General features: G+C 41.7%; 1 protein-coding gene across 1 annotated transcript in view; it reads right to left on the reverse strand.

Annotated features, from left to right (window-relative positions):
* FH (fumarate hydratase) overlaps positions 1-17,742 on the reverse strand; it is a 133,343-nt gene that overhangs the window by 54,974 nt on the left and 60,627 nt on the right. The window contains exon 7 of the mRNA XM_069234690.1: positions 205-408. Within this exon, the coding sequence (XP_069090791.1) occupies positions 205-408 (204 nt within the window). The remainder of the gene's footprint in view (positions 1-204; positions 409-17,742) is intronic.

The raw sequence follows: 17,742 nt of genomic DNA on the forward strand, positions 1-17,742 counted from the left end.
ATGTGTATGAAGACAACAGACAGGTAACAGGTGTATGCATAATTGCGATTTACAAAACAGGCACTACATATCTGAGTGCCACTTTTTCTGACCGCCCCCCAAGACGTGTTCAAAGTGTACTTTTTAAGTAAGATAACCAATAGGACATGTGACTATTAAGTGTATCTTTAAACAAAGTGACGGAGATTCAGCGTAATGTTGTACCTGGCATAATACTGCTCCCAGGCTCATTTTCAGGCAAAATCAGCTCGCCTAGACCGGAGCGTGGTCCCGATCCCAAAAAGCGAATGTCGTTGGCAATCTTCATCACGCTGCAAGCAACAGTGTTCATGGCACCACTCAGCTCCACCAAGGCATCGTGCGCAGCGAGGGCTTCAAATTTATTTGGTGCAGTAATAAACGGCAAACCTAAAAAGAAAGAGAGCTATGACACTGAACAGAGACACTGACACAATGTACACGTTCCCTGTCCGCTATTCTAGGCGTATTCCTTAAAAAAATGTAGTTTTGTGATGCATGACTCAGTGATTGTCTTTCATAACGTATTTTATTACCGAAGCACAAAGGACTGCACAGTAATTCATTTTTTAAACAATCTCCCAATCAGTTTTGCAATCATAACATACATCACAAAGATGAAAGGATGGGTTACTAACTGAAAATTAAATCTACAAGAATTCTTGGTTTACACGATATTTTACTGGTACACATACGCAAAGAATAGGTGCAAATAACAATCAACGATCCTTAATTTTTTTTTTTTTTTTTAAACGACAATTGGAGACATTTATAATAACACTAGTCAAAAAATTATATAAATATCTGCCGAATAATCTTTCACAAACTCCTTAGTCACCGGCATACGTGTTTGGGTGGAGCCCTATACCCAGGTGGGATACCGTTCAGTTCGATTTTAAGCAAAATTCCCAGATCCAGGAACACAGGACCATTTTAAGGGTCGAGTGCGCAAGCAGTCTGGCCTGTTTTAATCTCTCTGTGGGCTTGTAACCACACCCACTAGTGCTATTCATTCTTTGTTTTGCTTGTCTTAAATGCCTCATTTTTATTGCTACATTTTTTTAAATGTCCCTTCTTTATGTGCTGAGTTCCCTCCCAGGTGATTTCACTAAGTGAACATTTTTGTTGGCCATCACACTACCTCACGCTCCCTCCTTTTACAGCGTGTGATGGCCTGTCCTCCAGTTTCGGTTTGCCTTTCATCCCAGCCGCAACCCTTTCTAGACATTCACTCAGGGAGCCAATAGCTCTCACGCTCACGGTGGCTGTGGTGCTTTGAATTGACTTGCTTATGTCAACTGTTTTAATTTTAATTTTTAATTTATGTGGCAAGAAAAGTCCAGTTAGGAATTTACAAAGCTGATAGCCCTAACTCGAGCAAACGCAAGACCCACTGCATTGCAAATGCTTGCTTGCCTGGCAGCAAATACAGCATTTAAAATAGCTTTGGGTAAATGGGCTGCAGTGCTACCAGCCTCGCCCCCCCCCACCCTCCTAAGGCACAGGGGCAGCATGTATTGACCCCCCCCCCACTCCACCTCGGGCCAGGCCACATCTTTCTCTTCCGTTTGCCACCTCGCCAACCCCTTTCTCACCAGCCCCCATCTCGTAACACCCATCGCCACGCACATTTACCATCAACACACAGAATCATACGTTTTGTGCGAAATTTTGACTGGGTCTGCACAATTAATCCCCATTCTGTGGATTTTAACTCATAATAGGTGGATAATGTATGGAAATGAGGGCCAGAATCGTTAATTCCTACCATATGGTTTCTCTACAAATGTATCTCCCTTACTCGTAATCAAGCTCTTACTCTTTTCTGTGCTAAGCGCCACGGGCCCTTTCCTATGTTGGGCTCAAAGTTTTAATAGTTTGAACCATGTGCCTTATGGCAGATCAAAGTACTGTTTCTTTTAACTGTAGTTGAGTGTTTTTGCGTTTTGTACATTTGCAGTATGGAGAAATACATAAGATCCTAATTCAAACTACTGGCAATATGCACATTCATTACAAGGAAAGTGCAATATTACTTAGGTACCGTTATGTATACACATGGCCTTTGAAAGACCCCCACACCACAATATACTAGACGACTATAATTTGATCAACTAAAGAAGCAGCAAATTGTTTTAGCTCTAAAAATAGGAAAAGTAGAAAAGGACCATCAAGAACACCGTGGTCCTACTTGCTAGGGCCAGTCCTTTTAACCTCTTTAAAATGTTTTCAAAGGATAAATAACTATTTATCGAAAGGCATTGGACTATGGACAACCACTTTAAAGATTTCAGGTGTCAATCATTTTCATAATTATGTATACAAACTACCTAAAAGCAGATGACAAAAAAGGTATGCGTTCTCTCAATCACCCCAGTGTGAGATGTAGCCTGCATGATTGTGGTATGGATACAGCCAGGTAATGGGCCAACAATGCTGCTATCATGCCCGTGACCTAGCTGTTATCTCACAGTTATACTGATTGGGCAACGACTCGCCGTTACTGGAAGAGGGTCCTTTTTGTTACAACAATGCCAGTTACACAGTGCTAGTCCCAACATACAGGATCTACCTTCAGTTTTGCCTCTCTTTGATCCATTGTCAGTCCCAAGACTAGATCAAATGCATACTGGCTACATAAGAATGGCTATATATTGTTGTGTGTTGCACTAAAACTGGCATTTCCTTTCCAACCAAAATTAAATACACAGACCGATTATTGCTTAAATTGTGGGCTTCTAGTTAACAAATAATTTAGGAATTACTCGAAGATAAGGCGAATTTCTTCTGACTATAAGATGTCACAAATTGTCAAAAACATGTTGTTTAAGGTGGTTAATAAATGAATCAGTCCAGAATGTTTGACTCCCCAGATACCATACTCGCCTGAGTTTAATGGGAAGATCGCTTCCTTCTTTACAAATGTTGATGTTTACAACAATATAAAATCATATGACATTATTGAGGATCTAGATGATTATGTCAACCTAGCTACAGAGAATTTTGGCCAAATCTTAGTAGAGAACCTCCCCAGCGCCTCTTTTTTTTTTTTTTTTTTTTACAGATGGGATCGACCCCTTAGACCAGGGTCGCTCTCCTGGGGGGCAAATTTATTTTAGGCCATTTCTGCTCCCCTAGGGGGCAGATCGGCTTATTCCTATTAGGCTGATGTGCCCCCAGGGGTGGCAGAAACCACTTAGGCACCAGGGATTGTTGTGTGTGTGTGTGCTTTGTTTGGGGTGGCAGACCCTTGGCAAGGGTCGCTCCCCCTGGGGGCACACTACGGTTGGTCATTTCTGCCCCCTTTGGGGGCAGATCGGCCTATTTTTGTAAGACCCATCTGCCCCCAAGGGGGGCAGAAAGCCCACCAGACACCAGGGAAGATTTAAAATAAATAAATGTAAAAAAATAAAATAAAAATAAAATAAAATAAAAAGAGGGTGGAGGTATGGCCATACCCCCATCCCAAACAAATGGGGACAATGTTGTTCTGCCCACCGGTGGGCAGATGGAGAAATTACCCCCAATCCACTCCCCAGGGAGAGCAGAAAGCCTACTAGATGACAGGGAATTATATAGTGTGGTGGTGGCTACCAACCAGTATGGGCATGGTTATGCCCCCACCCCAACTGAAGGGGGTAACAGTCTTTAAGCTCTCCCCCGCACACTAAAAGATCTTACCCCAACGGGAAGCAAGAGGAAATTTGATTATTTTGGGTTTTGGTTTTACATTTGGGCCAGGAGAGTCTGTCTAAATCTCAAAATCGTCCACGTGGAATGGTGAGGGCTGCGCTTTTTGGACTTTGGGACACTGCCATATAGAAAAATCTACGAGACCTAGACACATCTGAAAACTAAACATCTGGGTGAGTCCATGGTGGTGTGCTTCACATGCACCTTGCACTATTTTCTGATCCACAATACCCTGCAAACCTCCAACTTTGCTTGAAATCACACATTTTTACCACATTTTTGCGATGGAACCTCCCAGAATCTGCAGGACTCCACAAAATTCCTACCACGCAGCATTGTTGCATCTATACCGATAAAAATTCTGCCCCACTTGTCAGCCTAAAAATGTTTTTTTTTCCAAACTGCCCTTTTGGACCCGCTTTGGTTCCCCCTCAATTTGACATGGTTTTGGCTCTTCCCTGTCACAGGTACTTGACCCACCTACACAAGTAAGGTATAATTTTTATCGGGAGACTGAGGGGAACGTTGGGTGGTAGGAAATATGTGCCGGTGTGGTGATACCACACAGAACTGTGGGGAATTTTTAAGGAGAGAAGTTTGACTAGAGGACAGTCATTTTGTGAAGCTGGTGGAATGAGGATTGCTCAACGAGTTGGTTATGTGACAAAAGCAAAGGACTATTTTCATTCAATAATGCACTAGCTGAGAATGTTTGTTGCATGTTGATTGTTTTTTTTAATCTGAAACTGTAAAGTCTGCATCATTTTTGTGCATGTCGGTTTAGTGTTGTTAATTATAACCATACTGTCATTGTAATTTATTATTGTTATTATTTGTGGTGTTATGTTCAATAAGCGTTTTGTGAGGAACATAGGATAAATTGTAATCTGCATGCACTTTCAGATGGAACATAACTTCCTTTGAATTGTATTCCATATAATGTGCTAAGACACCACATTTTTGTGCTTTATTTATACAGCTCAGAAGATTTCAGTCCCTCTGGCTAGTGGAGACTAATTATTTGAGCTACAGAAAAGAAAAATGTGGTATGACATTACCCAAGTGTAGCACTCATTTATGGCAACATATATTGAAGCGTATTAGTTTTAAGGCGCTGCTTTTTTCACATTGCTCTTGATAGGGTGACCACCTGGTATGGAGGCAAATTCTGGAACGGAATGCAAAACATTCAGGACAAAGGGTCAAATTTACTGACACATCAGAGGACAGGCCTCACAAGACTACTTTATCAGTGCATGTATTTACTATTTTCTACATACATAGCACTATTTATTCACTATGATCTTTATGTGATTGCCTCTAGGGATGCTATGTTCAAGTGGCACAATATGTCCTTGATCAGTAGTAAATGAATGCCCTTGAGCATGGTGTCAAGGGCATCCACACTATCCAAATTGACCCAATCTTTCTCGGAAAGAAAGCAACAGCAACATTTTGATTATGTTTCTAAACATTTAAAAACCTATGACATACAGTTTGGGAAACATTACTGACTGGGAGATTGACCTGGCCAAATCTCTGCATAACGCGGACTGGGCTAAAGTATTGGAATATCCCCATAAAGTATTCCGTGGCTTCCGTTTTAAGTATATTCAGTGTAATTTTCTGAACTGAGACTACCTTACTACTGCCCGAATTGCCAAATATACCAAGGAGCTGTAGTTGCATTTGTCCTTGTACGCAATTAGAGGTCATGTTCTTCATGTGCTTTGGTCTTGCCCCATTCTCTTTTATACTGCCAGAGAGTTGCTGAGGTGCGGTCAACCAAGATGAGCTGTGAACTAATGAATTCCCCAGACATTGTCCTATTCGGCATATTCTCCCGCCTATGTTCGAGAAACCCTCCACCAACTTCCTTGACCTGCTCTCCTTCTAGTAAAACACAATATTACACTGAACTGGAAGGAACCTTTTCTTCCGACTAGCGTAAGTTCGACCAAGGACTTGCGCTCTTGGTCTGAGAACACCATATTACACAGGGAGGAATGAGTGGTCTGAGAAAATATTTTATTGCACAGAAGTGAGATATTTTGGTGGAAGGCTTTAAAGATTGCACCAAGTTTAATACACTTCCCCTGTAAGCCACCCCTGACACACACACTCTTGGTTTCTACGCACTAGTTGTTCTTTCCAAATTTAGGTAACTACATAACAGTGGTCTAAGGGCACCTATCTCCAACGCACTGCTGGATTTCCACACTAGAACACTTTCTTTTAAGCACCACATGGTTCATTGCTCTGCTTCCCTACACTGATAGTTAAGGTAGTGGGGACTGGGCGGGAAGATGGGAATAAACAGCTTATTATGGCCTAGTTTGTTACACAGAACATTTTAAAAATTGTGTGCTAACTTCTCATAAATATAAGTAGCCGAACTCTGTAAATGTAAGATGGAATCTTTTGCTACATACCTGACTTCCATCATACGATGTAACCTCTTTATGGCATACAGCAATACAATCTTTAAAATATATATATAGTAGTGTTTCAATTCAGTATGTTAAATCAGAACTTTGCATTAATGTTTATTTGAAGTGAATACATGAAACTTATAATATTCCTTAACACACCCTCTTGACAACACTAGGAGTGAACAAAGTGAAGCAATTATCTGGTGTCCCTTCATGGCTAATTATTGTTATGGATGGTGGAACATGACAGGCTAATAAAACATACAAGTGAGTTTTTGTACACAGTCCATCTTAATCTGAATTACTTGAAAGAGCTCTCAAATATCATTATCAAATAAAGATCCTACAATTTTATTTATGCAGGGAATCCGGGATTTTAACACAGGCTTCCCGGTTACACATAGTGCACTTAAAGTCACTGACTATGTTAATTTCTTTATCCCAATCCCCTTTAGAACTAGAAGACAGTGTTCTGGTACAATTCTGTAATTGTATTAGTACACTCTATTAAATAAATACAGATCACAGGATAATCTGACACAATAACTAAAAAAGAATACGCACTGCCAAAGCCAATAGCTCTTTTGCCATGCTGTACACTAGTGGGACTGCTGTTCAGCATGGCTAAAAGTTAGTGGAGTGGAGTGTCAGAGTGAAGTGGGGGAGTAGAGTGCCATAGAGTGGGTTTGCGGAGTGGAATAGGTGGAGCACAGTGACGTAGAGGGGAGTAGACAGAGTGTTGTAAAGTGTGGTTAAGTGGGGTGGAATAGGGTTGAGTGGGTGGGAGTGCATGGAGGTAGTGGGGTGGACTGGATTGAAGCAGAGTGGGGTGAACTGAGTGGAGTAGGATGGATTAGAGTGAAGTGGGGTAAACTGGAGTGGGGGTAGATTGTTTTGAATTGGAGTGGGGCAGATTATTTAAGTTTGGAGTGGAGCAGATTAGAAAGGGTCAGACTGTACTAGTGTGGATTAGAATGTGGTGGATCAGGTTGATGTGGGGTGGATTGAGGGGATTGGATTGGGATGGAGTGGGTTGGATTGGACTGGGGTGAGGTGGATTGGATTGAAGTGGGGTGTATTGTTTAGGATTGGAATGGGGCAGATTGGAGTGCGACCAATTGCTTTGGAATGGAGTGGGGCAGAGTGGAGTGGGGAAAGTTGTTTTGATTGGACAGGGGTAAATTGGAGTTGGTCAGATTAAATTGAGGTGGGTTGGGAGGATTGAAGTAGGTGAGTTGGAGTGGATTGGGAATAATGGTTTGGTTTGGAGTCGGGTGGACTGGTGGGGGGGTGAGGTGGGGTGGATTGCAGTGGAGCAGATTGGAGTTAGTTGGATTGGTGGTGCTGCACAATATGTGTTAAAGCACCATTTCAGAAATTCCATATAATAATGAAACAATGTTGCTTTACAATATTTAGAACAAGATAATCGTCATCTTTTGGGAACAGCACCCACAAGCAAAAATAAAAGGAAACCTGAGTGCAGAGTGAGAAAAGACGACCTGACAAAATAAAATAAAGTTAGTTCTAAAAAATAAAACTCTGCAGTTTTATTTGTCCTGCCGGGCACGTTTTTGCCAGTCAAGAACCTTCTGTCTGCAGAGCACTAGAACCTAAAAGAACAAAATAGTACCTCAATCACATCAGGCGCAGCGGACGGACATTGATTAAGTTGAATCAATCAGTGCTTGGTCCCTGCTGTAACGGAAATGATGCTTGGCCTGCAGTGACGAATTATTAGGCTGTAAAGAAGAGTGCCACTCAAGCCAACAGATGGTAAGCAAGAGTGAGGCTCCAAGCCTTTCACTATACACAACAGAGTCTCGCAAGTGAGACGCATGCCCTATCGCATGCACTTGCAGCCACAACCCTAAAAAAGGTACATAATGAAGGTAAGGGAAGGCAGGACACCATATCCTAATATCACTGGCTTTTTAAGAGATTACAGGGCAGATTTAGGAGGGTCTTGCATTTCCCTTGGCCACACAGGCCAACGCAAAACCTAAAATGAGATTTACCATGCTATGCAGATGCACCCTGCATGGCTTGGTAAATCTGTTACAGTGCAAGACAGGACAAGTCGTATCCCTGTGTTACATTATGCGGGTAAGGCATTCCAAGGGTGAGCTTGGATGTTCCCACACATACACCCATGTATTCTAAGGACTCCCAGATTTACCAACCCTGGTAGACCTGGGAATGCATTAGAGTTGTTCCTTCACAGGAGAGGCACAACAAGGAGAAATATATTCATTTCTCCTTGTTCTTTCCTCCTTCTGAGTGTGCTGCATCCTTCAGCACACTCAGAAAGAAGAAAATGCCTATAAGCAGTGTTTCATGCAGGAAGGTGTCCTGTCCTGCACAAAAACAATCCTGCCTGCAACACAAGCATCCGTGCACCACTGCACAAGGTTATCTGTGTTGGCACTAGGCTGCAGATTGTGCATTAGTGCAGGTAAAGGACAGGAATGCACCCTATTTTGATATGGCATATTCCTGCCCTCTCCCTTCACCCAGCGCAGCAAGTTGTTTTGCTGCGTCGAGTGAAAAAAATGTTAAATCTGAGCCTACATAACAATTCAAAGCGGCAGTCGAACAGCATTTAAAAAGTATGAATACTGCAAGGGGGACATGGGTCAGTGAACACAGAGGGGGGAATCAAAGGCGTTAATAAAATAAAATATCCTGTAAATATTTTGTTGATCTTTCACCATCAAATAACTACATACAAAATAACACACACCCCAAATGAAAAATGAATTAAAGCTAAACTATACAGTGGGAATGCATTATTTTATGTCATGAAACCTGTATTGGTTAATGCAATCACTACAGACGCCTATGTGTGCAACCAAAGTCCCATCGAATTTAATCCTGTTGGTGTAGTTGAGAGAAGTGACTTGTATTTTTAGAGCTCAGAGGTCCATCAATGCAATCTGAATATGTAATTCGACATTTTAAACGACCGTTACATGGAATATATAATAGTCTGCCACACAATGGTCATATAAATTTAAATTATTACAAGCAGAGCTTCTAAAGTATATATTTCAGTAATATATAGATTATACTGAATTCAAAGCTTTTTATAACTTTCCATTAAAAGCATGCACTCCACAGCTCAGCTTGTAGCGTCCTTTCAGTACTTCTCAAAAAGGAAAATATTGTTGTCACGCAAAGCTTAAAGTGATTCCATCAATTAAGGACTATCGTATGTCCAGAGTAACTTTTACCATTGCAAATGTAACCAAATGCACACATTTACATTTCTTTCTGGGAAGCAGGCACCCTGGAAGAAAACTTGTTTTGGGAATACAGAAAAGGAGACGTCCTCCCTTCAACTTCAGTAGAGGAATGCGTCCTTTAGCTGAAAGGTCAAATTTACGAACAAATGCTGTCCATTAAACTTTTTACTATGGACAACGGACATGAGGGTGAAATTACAGGCAGTCCATGAAAATTACGGACTGGTGGTCACCTTAGCTCTTGAATTTACGGTTTTGGGCTTCCGAGTGCAAGGTACCTTGGCATCTGCCCAATAAATGAGGAAGAATAATTCGGCTCTGCACCTCGTCTTATATTTGTTTGTAACTGCTTTGAGGGTTCTGGTTGTCTTTCTTGGTGTTTGAGGCAATAAACGTGCATATAGGGCCACTACGCAAAACAGGTGAAGTGTGGAAAACGTTTGAATGATTGTTGTCCAAAAGGTAGAGAAAATATGTCGGGTTACAAGAATATGTTCGTGGCCTGTAAGAAATTGCAAACATTCTGCTGCTTAAAGTGGGCAAGACTATATCTGAGATACTTCAAGAAACTATGGAGGTAAGCCTAAGATATATCTGAGATACTTCAAGAAACTATAGAGGTTAGCCCACGACTATATCTGAAATACTTCAAGAAACTATGGAGGTAAGCCCAAGACTATATCTGAAATACTTCAAGAAACTATGGAGGTAAGCCCAAGACTATATCTGAAATACTTCAAGAAACTATAGAGGTAAGCCCTACTCTAATTGTACTTGGGATTTTGGAGGAAGAAAGATGGGAAAGAATACCACACTATCACCAAAATCACGTAAGCTCCTGTTTTACATGAGACTGCTGCCTAGGAGGAAAATATGTAAAAACTGGATTCAGACAGTACCTCCACAGTATACGGACTGGCTGGAATTCCTAAAGCATGTTAAGTGTCTTGGACTCGCACTGCTTCAACCAGAAGTCGTCTCAAATCTGGGCTCCACTTACGAGGTGGATAAACTCATTCTTCTGTAAGTCTGATGACTACACTAAGACAGGCCAGGAGACGTACCTACGAGATGTCTGGGATAGAAACGCATCTAACGGCCTGAATGAGTAAAATCAACCAGATGCAAACACTGTTCTCGAATTCTTTGGGGAGACAGGAGGATTTAACAGCAAACTGACCTATATGCCTCTTGTTAATGTCATGTTCACTGATTTTCATTCTTTTTTATTATTCATGATTTAACTTGTAACTTCTGATAATGTTTTGATTGAGTTTCGTGTGCGTTTTAGAATTTACCTTGGATATTTCTCAAATCATATGGAATAAAATTAGTTTTGAAGTAAGCCAATGAAGGGATGGCACAACCAAGCTGACAATGTTACTTTGGGGATGTTAAAAGGTGTCATAGTAAGTGAATATAGGAAATAGGAACGTGAAGCGTGCTTATACAGAGTAGGATTGTTAACGATTCCCTTTTCTAGATGAAACCTCTGCACCATCTGTCATGCTAGCATCTAGTAATAAGGGCGCCTACATCATTTTTCTTCAGAGGAAATGATGAGCAGGCAAGGGGGAGGATAAGTCATTGATTTCATGTTGTTTCTCCAAATCGACTGTCAAGACCAGTAAGGAAAGATTTATATTTTTGTTCACATTTCTAGCAAGTTAGGAGGTTTACTGCATAAACGTAATATATACTCTTTTCATGATTACTCAATATTTTATGTGGGGAGGGAGGGGTGAATAGTTGTGGTTATGTCCAGAGTTTTGGTGACGTGTTGTGCTTAATGAAGTCCAGTAGAAACAAATGTTTATTCAGCGCCAAAGGCTTTTGGAGGCCGATGTTTGTGTATCTATATTTGTAGTGCCACAACAGCGAGAAGATAGTGACTGACTGCATGCATAATATGAAACAACACCCTAAAGACATGTTTTAAAATGTCTTTAGCACTACCCTGTAGTGCATGGGGGTGGGGTCTCCTACATGGGATCTCTGCCTCCTACGCAAGATCTTCAAATGGATCCCCCTTGAGCATAGAAAGACCGTCACACACGGCCTCATCACAGCAGACTACGGCAATACACTCGATTCCGGAATCAACAAAAAACTCACCAGCAAATTGCAAAACACCCATAATGCCGCCAGATTGAGCCTCGACCTACGCTGACACTGCCACATCTCAATACCTACGCACTGCACTGGCTCCCCACTGAGAAAAGAATCACTTTCAAAATCCTCACCTACGCACACAAAGCTCTCCACAACACCAGACCTGCCTACCTTAACCAGCGACTCAACTTCCACGTACTCCACAGGACCCTATGCTCAGCCCAACTAAGTACCCCGCATCCGGAAAACCAGAACAGGAGGACGCTCCTTCTCCTACCTCGCCGCCACCTCTTGGAATGCCCTACCCATCCACATAAGACAAACCACCTCCCTCCCCAGCTGCACGAAGGAACTGAAGACATGGCTTTTTTAATCCAGCTCTGGTACACCCCCTCCCCCCACCCAATCGCCTTGAGACCCTAACGGGTGAGTAGCTGTGCTTTGAAAAACTCTGATTCATTGATTGATTGAGAGGCTAACCCTTGGGTACTCCTGACAACAGCAGCTCTAATAGAATTTTTTCTCAATGTATTGATTAGATGGCCCATAATGTTTGACATAAGGAACAGTTCACTCTGCACTACATATAAAATAGCCCTCAATTGCAGACTTTGTTCGATTATGGCGAGGTCATGCCAAGACACATAAGTAGTATAAGATATTTGGGCTCAAACTCTATCATTTGACCTTTTAAACATTGGATAACTCTGAAGTATCACTCCCAAAGGGTCCCTTCCCATTAAAAACAAAACAAAACAGTGTGAGATGATGGCATTCCCAAGCGACATAACTACCTCTGATGTCAGATTGCAGTAAAGCCACATGCAAGAATCAATCAAGATAATGATTAAAGGACAAGGATCTCACAAAAGGATCAAGGACAGAGATAGATAAAAAAAATAAAAAATACAAGTTTGAAAGTTACATTTTCTTCCGTTATAAGAAATTGTGCATATTGTGGAGCAGGGATTGAAGGCGCAAACTGCATTTGATGCACAGTCGATCATATGAAATGAACGGTCCTTGGGAAGGTATATCTTTGTCTTTAACATAGGAAACAATCTTTCAGAATGGGCTTTAAAAATGCAAGTGAACACCCTGTGCAGGTGTATTTCCACAGTGAGAATAATAAAGTATTTTTGTTATACACACTACATTGTACACTGTGGCAATACGCCTGCACAAGGTGTTCACTTGCATTTTTTAAAGTCCATTCTGAAAGTATTTTTCCTATGTCTTTAAATGGGTTAGGTTGTACTGAAATGTGAAAGGCATTCTCAAGGTTGGCACTGACATCACTCACATATCAAAGGTTCTCATACTAATCCTTACCAGTACCAAAACCTTAAAGTGATGTTGCTGACCAAAAATGATGAGTCATGGAAAGCAATCACTCATAGTAATCACCAATGTCCAACTGGGAACAAAGCCCTATGCAAAGTGGATTTGTGTAGCGTTTCCTCAAAATGAAGGGAAGAGACTGGTAGTTGATATGAACACCACGTGGTGGTAATAACATGACTGGCACATTTTAAGGGAAAGGGAAAACTTACACTATATTTGACAATTTTCCTGAAAATGCTATTCATCACCCTATTGCTATCTAGACTAGGTTATGAGGAGTAACATAAAAGTGTACATCTAGGCTGGGAATCACACATTCCTTATTATGGGGGATGAACTGTATACTTTGAATTTTAATAATAAATGTATTTGTTGCATATGAGCATTTACCTATAAGAAGTGTTTAGCCAAATTACTAGCAATACTGTATACAGATCAAATAATGTTAATGACCAAAAAGAACAAAGTGTCAATCACAGTCTTTTATATTGATTTCACATTATATGTTATATATCGCTGTTTTTCGCATATTGTATGATGATGTTTTAGATCACCACAATGTATATTTTGAGGTCTCCAACATGCAGACGGTGCAGGAGTGTATGCAAGCAAAACACTTTTTACTGTACCAGAAGATGCTAATGACTGAGAAGTACTGAGAATGTATATGCACAGTGTGGTTTGCTTTTGTTAACCTCATGTATAAAATCACAACTTTTAGCCTTTTATTTCATAGCCAAAGATACAGTATGGTGTTATGCTGATTGTTATTTTCTCTTTGAGTCAATCTCTTGTGTACACAGCTGTGATAACCTTGCATCTCGGCTATTAAAGATCCATTTTACCCAGAAAGAGAAGTTTGCAGACCTGTCAGCTGAATGTACCTTTTCTACCAATTTCCATGGAAAGGTTTTGGAGAAACCATATAATATAGGAGGCTGGTGGCCTCAGACCCCGACTTCGAATTATACTGTTTTTGTGCTGAGGCACACTTTTGGTACTATCTGCCTTCCTTCCTGTGCCATCTCGTGAGAGAAACAGACATTATAAATCTTGTGGCACTCACATTGGCATAATGACCACCAGCTACCAGGTTCACCACCAGTGTGAATACTGTGGCAGACCCTAGATGGGCTTGTACTAGGCTATTTGTTAAGGCAGGCAAGTTTAGTCTTCGCTCATTATAGCTACGCCTGCTGGGAAACTCCCATCTAACACCAACAATTAAACCAAAATCTGGTGCGTAACTGTGAAGATTAGGGCTAAACTAAGTGGTTAATTCCCCGATTGACATTTATATTGCAGATTAAGAGCTAAAAAAACAATAACTACTATATTCTACTCAATGCCTGGTGTAGGAAATGTGGTTGTTGTTTGACTGGGGTGTAAGCCATGGTCAAGCAGCAACCACAGGGCACAAGCAAACACCAAATTAACCTGTGTTCACACAGTGGTAGCATGGCACAGAGTAGTCAGGCTTCAATTGAAGGCAACGTGCAAAGTATTTGTGCAACACTTCTAACATAAAACAGCGAAAACACCACACAAAAGGTTCCCAATACCAGGTTAGAATAAAATAATTTGATTTAATAAGTAAAAAAAAAAAAGATAAAAACGACCAAAATCCAATAAGTAGAACTTGGCTTATGAATTTGTAAATAATAATCTGTAAAAAAAGAAGCCAAAAGCACCAATCGGGAATATCTGGTCACACCGGACCTGGACAAAATCAAAAGTTAAGGTCGATGCTGATGGAGCGCAGGCTACAGGAATGCCACTGGGCCTGCTGAACCGAAACACCTTCAATCCTGGTTGCAGAGCATTGTGTTGTTTCTGAACCATGCATCAATATCCCCCATGTAGTCGAGGAGATGAGTTTGTGCCGAGATGCGGTGGAGTTCGGGTGCAGGTTTAAACTTTGTTGATGTCGAGGAGATACGTTCATTCCGATGGGCACCAAGGATGCAATGCAGTGGGTCTGTGTCATCGTCGACAGGATGCAGGGACCTTGCACCAAAGAAAGTGCTGTGGTGTCGGTTCCAAAGGTGATGCGCTGGTTCTGTTCCACACAACATCAGTGATGCACCACTTTCGTCCATGCAACAGCAGCAATGTGTCAGTTCTGCCCATGCAACAGAAGATGCGTCAGTTCCACTGGAGCAAACACCTAAGATCCACTTCCAAGGCTCCATGGCTGGGATGGTACCACTTTGCAGTCACAGATGGCAGAGTCCAGATGCAGGAGCAGAGTGGCTGGAAATGTGTTATGTTCCTAAGACTTCAGATCAGGAGGCCAGCCAACTAGTCCCTGGAGTCACTCTGGGATCTGGATTGGAGAGATTCAAGTCCAGTCCTTCTCACTCCCAGGCGAGAGGGCAGCAGGCATAGGTCAGCAGAGCAGGAGAACAAATAGCAGTCCATCAGAGTAGAAAGCCTTCAGATGCGCAGCAGTTCTTCCTGGCCGAGTATTCACAGGTTCAGAAGTATGCTGAAGTGGTGGTGTCAGAAGTCAAATACTTATACCCAGTTGGGCCTTTGATGTGGGGAGACATGCCTTTGAAGTGCACAGAGTCCCCGCCCCTCCTGCCCTGGTTCCAGACTCACTACAAGGGGACTATGTAGCCCTTTGTGTGTTGACAGGACACAGGCTATACAGATATGAGGCTGTTCCCAGCTCCTCTCTCCTCTTGCCCAGTATGGCCCATCAATTCACACCTAAGCTCCTATTGTGTGCGGCTGTCTAGGAGCAATACACAAAGCCCAGCTATCACCACACCCCAGATGTGATCAAAGACAAGCAGTAGGCACCAACTAGCTAAAGTAAGAAAATGCCAGTTTTATAAAAGTGGTATTTTCAGAATTACAATTCAAATGCAACTTCCCCATAAGTTAGAATTTTAACTTGTGGTTCCAAGGACATCAAACTCAAAAAGTCTATCTCTTCCAGATTGGGAATTACACTTATAGGATGTAATAAGGTAATCCCAATGTTAACATATGGGCGAGGTAGGCCTTGCACTATTGGAAAACTAATTTAGGAGTTTTCTACTACCAGGACATGTCAAACAAACTTTTTAAATAAATGGCATCCTGCCCTTGGGGCTGTCTTGGGTCTACCTAGGGCCTACCTTAGGGGTGACATATGTATCAAAGGGAAGGTTTGGGCCTGGCAAAAGTTTTACTTTGCCAGGTCGACATGGCAGTGTAAAACTGCACATACAGGCCTGAGACAGGTTTAAAAGGCTAATTAGTTGAGTGGCACATTTAATTTACAGGCTCGAGGCATAGATAGAGCACTCTACAAGGAACATATAAGTAAATGAAGTATGGCAATTGGGGATAAGCCAATGTTGCCACGTTTTAGGGAAAGAGCAGGATCGTTGTAGCACTGGTTGGCAGTGGTAAAGTGTGCAGATTCCTAAAGAAAGTAAAAATGAAGTCAGCAAAAACAGGAAGCATGAAGGCAAAAAGTTAGGAGAAACAACGCCAAGGATGCCAGGCCAAACACCAAGCCTACTAAAAACATCAAATTGAATACTTGTGACCCCAGATGACTGATTTCACACCTGTACGTCTCCATGTACGGACATATTACTCAAAATAACCTGAAAGTGATGGGAAAATGGGAGAGGGACCAGGGTAAATCACATACAGATGAAGAATGAACTTTTTGTTCCTCCCAAATCTGGGAAATGTCCCTAAAGAGTAAAATGTGGTTTAATACACTATATATTTAAGCATAGAAATGACCATATCCACAAACAATGAAGCTAGTTGTAAACGCTGTGGCCTGGGAATCATGCACATGGCCTGGATGTGCCTGCCTGTGACTGAACATTGCCAATCTACCTTCCAAGATAGTTCACTTGTGGGAGGCCAAACCCTCCACCCCTCATCTCTGGATTGTTATCTTTTTTCATTATTATCACATTTTCCAACATTCAGAACTAATGCATTCATTGCAATTATTTGCCACCTGATAGTTGCAGACTGAGTGCCTGTCCTCATGCTTGCCCCTCTCCAATGATGCTCTATAACCCAAGTCGCATCCACTCAGCAACGGTTCTTAAGTCTCATTTCTTTCTCTACATGCTGATACTGTCTCTATTGAATGCAGATATCAGTCATTCCTCATTCGCTAGATCCATCCACTATCTCCCAAAACGTGATTGGAGGGGTTGAGTGGGGTGGGGAAGGGTTGCTGAGGTGGGAGTCATAAGATGAACTTTAAAGTCTAGTTTGTATCACAGGATTTAGGTCTCATAAATGATCAAGGCCCAGCACAAGGAAATGGAGATCGTGCTGCCAATATCAGTAACATAAAAGGTAGTGGACATTAATGAAATAAGAGCTCACCACCTCAGAGTGACTTCATAAACAAATTACTCAAACAGAGATTCTGATCAGCCGACGCAATTGATGTTCCTGGTGAAACTGGTGAAAGGTAATATTCCTATTCTAGAAGAGTGAGTTGTAGACACACACGTCATACTAAGATTGCTGGCTATGGTGACATTTGCCTCACACTGGTCAAGGGTCTTATCTGCAGCCTTGGGAAGAAGCTGTTGTGGGTAAACAGTAATCAATGACTGTTTTCAATATCTCCTGAATGGATAAAGAGGACTTTATCTACCTAAGACTTCTCATACTGAGTGTTTAAGTAACCAAATTGCAGGTCATTTGTTACTGCATATTGTGTGCTTTCCAAATACGAGCAGCACATGCTGTACGGTCACCCCTGGCTCAAGTGAGTCTCTCTCCAACTCCACTGCCTCCCACTAACTCACTTATTCCTCCTCTGAATTATTTCTCTGGCTGATCACTCTGCTTATCAGATTATAACAAGCTGACAGCCTGGCTTTAAGAAACCATTTTTATTGTTTATTGTAATTTCCTTG

The sequence above is a fragment of the Pleurodeles waltl genome, chromosome 5 (assembly GCF_031143425.1).
Source record: "Pleurodeles waltl isolate 20211129_DDA chromosome 5, aPleWal1.hap1.20221129, whole genome shotgun sequence".
Taxonomy (NCBI): Eukaryota; Metazoa; Chordata; class Amphibia; order Caudata; family Salamandridae; genus Pleurodeles; species Pleurodeles waltl.